Source organism: Castanea sativa, chromosome 3 (assembly GCF_040712315.1).
Source record: "Castanea sativa cultivar Marrone di Chiusa Pesio chromosome 3, ASM4071231v1".
NCBI lineage: Eukaryota > Viridiplantae > Streptophyta > Magnoliopsida > Fagales > Fagaceae > Castanea > Castanea sativa.
The window spans coordinates 36261829-36268841 of record NC_134015.1 but is presented as its reverse complement, the minus strand read 5'-3'; the positions used below and the strand labels follow the sequence as shown (position 1 = coordinate 36268841).

At 36.6% G+C, this 7013-nt stretch overlaps 1 protein-coding gene across 1 annotated transcript; it reads right to left on the bottom strand.

Moving 5' to 3' along the window:
- Window positions 1-2087: 2087 nt before the first annotated feature.
- Window positions 2088-5219, bottom strand: LOC142629630 (indole-3-acetic acid-amido synthetase GH3.17-like). The gene is made up of 4 exons (XM_075803650.1): window positions 4628-5219; window positions 4416-4517; window positions 3334-4190; window positions 2088-2735 (listed from the first exon to the last, which is right to left on the bottom strand). The coding sequence occupies exons 1-4, from the start codon at window positions 4915-4917 to the stop codon at window positions 2149-2151; spliced, it is 1836 nt and encodes a 611-aa protein (XP_075659765.1). The 5' UTR covers window positions 4918-5219; the 3' UTR covers window positions 2088-2148.
- Between the last annotated feature and the right edge of the window lie 1794 nt (window positions 5220-7013).

The window sequence follows — 7013 nt, the reverse complement described above, 5'->3', positions numbered from 1 at the left end:
GTGGAGTGACCATCGCACTAAGGGTGTGCGGCGGTAACTACTAACTAATTATAAGTAATAGAAAAAAGTGGTGAGTCTATATTAAAGTAATAAATAATCCACCAATCTATTATGTCAAAATATATCTTAAACTTGCTTCAGCAAATATATGTTCTCTCAAAGGCTACCTCATTAACCCTCTCTTGGGGAAATTGTGTTACAAAATTTTGTGCTTAATCGAATGCAATTTGTAGGCTCGCTCTCATTTCACTTCTAATATATTTCTCCTCATCAACTACAGCTTTCTAATATTGGCCATACATTTTCTTTGATGTGCATGTCAATTTTTATCCTCATATATACGTTTGATATGGTTCAACCAATAACTTTCACATTGCATGATTTTTGTCATAATTATTTGAAAAAGATAGTGCTGAAAGTGATAGTGAAATGACGCTACAAGGGCATTTCTGTTTCAGCCATGCAGATTCAATGAATTGAAAACGCCATCTTGCCCCTTCTCAAAATGACCACTTTGTTTGAGACACCCAAGTAGGCCTTGCGAGTCATTAGTTATAGTCTATTCCCTATGCAACCTAACATGTTTTATCACTTTCCCCGTGTGTCTTGGCGCATCAATCTCTTTTTAGACTTTTTGTAATGAAAGTGCTAATATGCATTATAATGGAATAATAATCCATCACTAGGCAAGCTTAGGAGAAAATTATCTAGTTTTGGTGCAGTTGCACAGGTTGAAAGAGAACGGTCTAATACCATTATCAAATTTCATAAATATTCAGCATAGGGGAAAATTATCAATCTCTTTTTCAGACTTCTAGTAATGAAAGTCTAGGTTGCACTGACACGCCATTTTTTGGTGTCGTGTCGATGTCCAACACATATCGAACACAAGAACCAGACGATTTGCCGGACTCTGGTATCCGAGCAGTGTCTCTCTCTTTCTTTTTTTTCTTTTTTTTCTCTCCCACTTCTCCGACACAGCACTAACACAGTGCTGACACGCCCGACACGCTAGTAGTAAAATAAAATAAAAATCACAGATTTTGACAGATTGATTTACCAATACCATTGATCTTGTGATATACCCTAAAACAACAAGTTTGAGAAGTCATTAGACCGAAACCCACATCTCAGATTCTCAAGTTCTCACTTCTCAACCCACCCACCCTCCCTCCCTCTAACCTCTGCATGCTGCCGTTGTCCTCTGTCCCTTGCCGGAGCTAGATCGGGCAGATCGGCAAGCTCCATAGACGTCGAGCTGTGCCTTGTCCCTTCCGATCTCTCTCTCTCTCTGCGTGGGCAATAGGTTAGGTCTGACCTCTTCTCTCCGTTTGGTTTTTTTTTTTTTTTTTCTTTTCTTTCAGATATAAGATATTTGGCCATTTGGTTTGGGTGAATGGGTTATAACATGTACTTATTATAATGCGTTTTGTTTTTTTGTTTTTTTTAATCCCACTCTCATTGTCACTGTGTAAGAGTGGGATATAATATAATTTTTTTTTGGTTAAAGGGATATATTATAATGTTGTTACTGCCATTATGTGCCATATATAATGTTGTTAGTTGTTACTACTATATAATATAATGTTGTTATTGCTATAGTTTTATTTAAACATTTTATGTGTATTATTGTACTACTTTGGATGTTAGTTTACTTATTTGTAATTCTTACATAATTTAAATTCTAGACATAAACATATTTTATGTCTAAAAATATTAAAAAATATGCCTAAATATAAAATTTAATTAATTATTTAATTGTCATGTTCACGCCGTGTCATGTCCTTATTTTTCAAAAATTGCCGTATCGTCGTGTCCGTGTCCGTGTCGGTGCATCATAGATGAAAGTGCTAATATGAATCATAGTGGCATAATCCATCACTATGTGAGCTTAGGGGGAAAATTATCCAGTTAGGAAAACAAGGGTGCAGTTGCACAAGTTGAGAGAGAACTGTCTAATACCATAATCAAATTTCATAAATATTCAGCATACACATTGAATAGGAAAACGCAGAACAAGACAAAAGAGCTTGTACAAATCAAGTTTTAAAGGATTTCAGGCACAAGTGCCAGGAAATTAACCCCAGAACTAACCCACATGACAGAAACAATGAAAAGATCAACATTCACGACAGTGTCATTGTCAATTTATTTAATCTCAATCCTAAATGGCTCCCAAAAGGGAACATTTTTACTGAAAAACCTCCCCACCACCTTTGCATCCAAAATCTTAATGGCTTCCTCTGATTTAATGCATCTGGGTGTTTTGTACTGATTAACAGAAGACCCTTGAGACACACAAAAGTCCATAAGTGCATCAAATGTCCCATGCTTCACAACCCTTATCTCTAAGGGTCCAATTGAATTGTCCTTTCTCCTGCATCTCCTATAGACAGAATCCAGTAATTCTTCCACTGTGGAGCAGCATTGTTCCATTATAGTATAATCAAGCTCTGGAAAATCATTGTTTCCTTTCATTTTAAGCTCCCAAAATAGTACATAATGACCAGGTATAGATGAAGTGTCAGCATAGCTAGTGTACTCAGTTACGAGAAAACCAAGTGGCTCAAGCAGGCACTTTGCTTGTGTCACTGCATTTAACAAGTCTTCTTCATTTGTTTTGTCTGTATCTATGCTCAAAACCACATTTCGCCGGTGCACAAACCGGAACTGGGGAGCTTTGTTGTGAAAACCAGTAACCATGAGAATGTCTCCCACTCTGTATCTGTATAGGCCTGAAAAAGATGACATACAATGAGGTAAGAGAGTAAAAAAGAAAAAGAAAATGTGCACATGATAAGGACGTTCCAGCACAAAGTTGTTCAAGCTTAATTAAAAAAATACACAATCAATACGACTCCCAAGTGAAGCGTCTCTAACAATGTAATCACTAATTGCACTTTACAAGTTGACACTCTTGAAAATTGAACTTGTGGGCCAGACTTCAAGAAGTTCAAGTAAACAATTGATGTGGGGCCATGTCAGGGAAAAGCAATGGAAATTTATAGGTAAATAATTGATATTGGAGAGAAGGATAGTTTCAACAGGGCAATAACTTGTGCATACACTGTTGCACCCAAAGTTCACAGACAATTATGCACTAAACTCGTCACGATTTCAGCGAGGGTGTGAAATAAACAACACTCGTTTCAATAAGAGAAAAACTTAAAGAGTTAAAACTTACTATAGGGGAGATATCCAGGGCTGTGGAATTACACCTGGTTCATAAATCTTTTACCTTTGTGTGAATTGCATTAAGCCCCATTGTCTAAGACTACAGAGCATGAAATAAATGAGTCATGTGGGTCAGATCTGTAGGAAGAAAAAAAATACCTGTGAAAGTTGTGACAACTAGTTCGTAATAGTGACCAAGTTTCACATCCACTAGATCAACCGTTTGCATCCCTTCCCTTTCATCCTCCTCCTGTATGCAATTCTGGTCAGAAACACCGTTGCATTGGATCTTCTCCGACATTTCCTCATGGTTTTTCTCCACAGGTAGGAACTCAAAGTAGGCCATGTTAGGGAGGAGTGTGTAAGACACATCAGAAGGCTTGCTAAGCGGTTTGAAATTGATACCAAAGTAGCATTCAGAAGAAGCATACATAGTTGATACTAAAGGGATTCCACCGCTGTAAAATTCAAGAGTCGGGATGTATTGGGCCATAGACCCTGTAACAATGACTTCGATGTACTTTGTTCTAGGCCAAAGCTTTTTAATTATCCCTTCCCATGATTTACTGCCACATTCATACTCAATCAAATCAGCCAAATCTGAATTGGGTTTGCCAAGGATTAAAGACACAGCATTTCTGCAACTGGGATCAGTGATCCAGTCACTGACATGACTAGTTCTAATGTTAGAACACATTGCTCTCCAATTCTCCTCTAAGAATTTGATAGCTCGCAGGAAAGCAGACGCGAAAACAGCACCAACCCTTAGAACCTCATCCCTCTGTACTAGGCCACAAAGTAATTGACAATACATGCTCTGCTTGCTGTCTGAACACAAGATAGTCTCATCCGGGCTTGTGTAGATATTAAACCGATTGAAAGGCCGGTTTCTGAAGTTATTGCTCTTGTAATAGCTTGTTAGCACAGGTCTTGCCGTCAAACCAGCAGGAGTTATAATTTCTGGTTTGATAAACAAAAGGTACATTCCTTTTCCTTGATCTAAGCCATTCACGTACCTGAATTTATAAATGCACATTTATTTAGTATCCTAGCTTTCACTGTTACATTCTTTTTTTCAAAATTAAATCATAAAAGGAAAAAAAAAAAAAAAGCCAATAGCTTTGTAGTTCAACTAGTATCTCTTAGTCTTTTCAACAAAAATTTTCGTAGTTTAATTTTTACGTTTCATTGAAATTATCAAGTTATTTAAAATAAGAAAACAAAGAGAAAAGGCTTCTCACTTGTTCATCACAGGCACAAGGAGGTTATAGAAGAATGTCTTTCTATCCAAGTCTTCAGCAGTTGAAGGCATCATCTTTGGCTGCCCTCCCGAAGTTCCCGAGCTGCCAAAAGTTGGATAAATTTTAGAATTAATCATAAATATATAATAGTCAGGTGCTCGAGGAACTCTGATACAATATTAGCCCAAAAAAATTGCTGTCAAATTCTATACCTTGTGAGAAGCTCGGTGATTGGTTGAGATGAAATGATTTCTGATGACTCCCCATTGGCAATTCGCTCGATGTAAGGCTTGATATCTTCATAATTCACAATAGGAACTTTCTCCTTGAAAAGTTTCTTATCAGAATGGCCATTGAGAAAGCTCCTAAGATATTCTGTCTGCACATTTTGTTTCACTATCTCCTCTAATACCTGTTGTTGCAGTTGGCATGCATTTGTGGTCAGTTCCTCCAAAAGCTTCATTCCAGTTTCACTGTCATTTGGATCATACCTTGGCAACATCTTTGGCAACAAGAGCTTTTTGGTAGCTCTAGAACATGTCACTAACTGTTGCTTGACATGAATAAGATAGAAAAACGTGGAACAGTACGTGTTCTTGATCAGATAATTGAATTGTGATTGTGCTTGCTCAGACAAGACCCCGAAAGCCGTTAAGAGTTGTAGCCTCTCTTCCTGTTGATCTGAAATTCACAACACTGCCTCATCAGAAGCCAGAACAATTAATGAGAATGTTCAAGAGAAACTACTACATAACAACTTAGAGGGCATTCTCTCATATTTAAAAGGCCTCTCTCTCTCTCTCTCTCTCTCTCTCTCTCTCTCCCCATATAGTGTAGGTGTTTCTGTGTAGCCGCTAACATTATATGAGGGGTGGAGGGCAAATCTTTAAATAACACATTCTGGAGGGGATTATAGAAAATGATATATTCAAGAAAACTAAAATATAAAAAGAAGGAAATGTAAGGGAAGTAGAGGCTATGGAGGTCCTACACACGTGGCCTTGTCCGGTAAGCTGTGAATCCATTATAAATTATCGGTCAAAGCTACCTAAGGTACCTATTTTTCCATTCCCATCGATCAGCCACTCATAGAATCAATTAAAAAAATTGTTGTAGAATTTCAAACCCAATCAATAGCTTTCTTTGCTCAAGATAAGCTTTGTCAGCAATTAAAGTATTCAATCATAGATGCCAGTGTTGCTCAGATTCTAGCTCACAGGGTATTATTTAGATTACGCAGATAGAATGAGGGGCAGAAAAAAAGAGATTAATAAGAACCAAGTCATGCAAGAAATCCAAGAACCCATGAAAGAATAGGACAATGCTATCAAAGTGTCAATCATAGAGAAGCTCACTTTACAGCCTTTAGTGCTGAACCAAGATATTGTAAGTTGTAACAGGAAATATCATTTCAAAACGGGGCCTTCATACTTTCTTTTATAAGATAAATGAGAAATTTAGGGAAGGTTTACTAGTTTTGATTAGATGTTTTTGGTGGCATTACACATGGGGATATGCATGATAGATAGCACAGTAGGTTACACCTCCCTTGACCTCGTCAAGTTGTTGCTTGTCAGATTTTCAGCAAACATTGACAATGTGGTTCCAAACAAGGGGTCTTTTTGGTTGAAGTAAGGTTAAGGATGCAAAATTTTATAATATTTTTTGACACAATAAATTGTGGTTGGACTAAGTCACTTCTATAAAAACCCCTCATTGACATTATTCTTATTAATGTTAATTATAACATGCCAACTTTGCAATTGTGTGAAAAAACACAGTAAATAAATTGTGTTTTTAGATTTATTCTTTTGACTATTACTTATATTGATTTCAAGATGATAAGAGACTATTTGCAATATTATATAGACGTTTCCGTCATGAGAAATGTACTGAGAAACTAAATCTTTTTAATCTAATAATGTTTTGGTTGCCAATTTTTTGAACTCTCAAATCAATCTCTCATTCTTAATCTAATGCATGGAAGAACTCCAAAGCAAGTCTCAAAAATTACAACTGTGTTAATATTCTAATATAAAAATAAATCAAACCTTTTGTATCAGACCAAGATTATATGAACTGTAATGCCGAGTCTGTTGTTCCCAATGAAGGCTCAAAGGGTCACATCATAATTTGAGTAAACGGGTATCACTTTGTTTATCTTGCTGAAATTTGAGAGAATTTTTGTATATAATCAGACAAATTAATGATAATTGTACCATCTTAGTTTGCAATATTCAAGCACACAATCTTCAGTGCTATTTCAGAGGACTAGTTCTGCTTTGGCACTGACATGTTCCCCAACCTTTACCGAAATTCCAAAAAACAACTACATTAGATGATCCAGCTGGCTCAAAAAAAAAGTTCAATTATAATCAAGAAAAAAAAAAGTATTTAAAATAAGAAAAGTAGTGTACAGACATTGGATGTCATGCTAGTGAATCATGTGTCATCTCAAGGACTCTACTCTGGAATCAACAAAATCATGATTGGAGACCGACCAATGGAACCGAAAATTATCGGGATCCATACTAGTAAAGCCATGTTGGATTTATGAATTTCAGGACTACGAGTCAAGAAAGTGTTTGCTTGCATCTG

Coding starts and splice junctions, on each gene's coding strand:
- LOC142629630 (XM_075803650.1), bottom strand. CDS start 4,917: ATGTTGCCAAGGTATGATCCAAATGACAGTGAAACTGGAATGAAGCTT. Junction 4,191..4,415: donor CTTGTGCCTGTGATGAACAA/GTGAGAAGCCTT, acceptor TTATAAATTCAG/GTACGTGAATGGCTTAGATC. Junction 2,736..3,333: donor AGTTGTCACAACTTTCACAG/GTATTTTTTTTC, acceptor CATCTTTTTCAG/GCCTATACAGATACAGAGTG.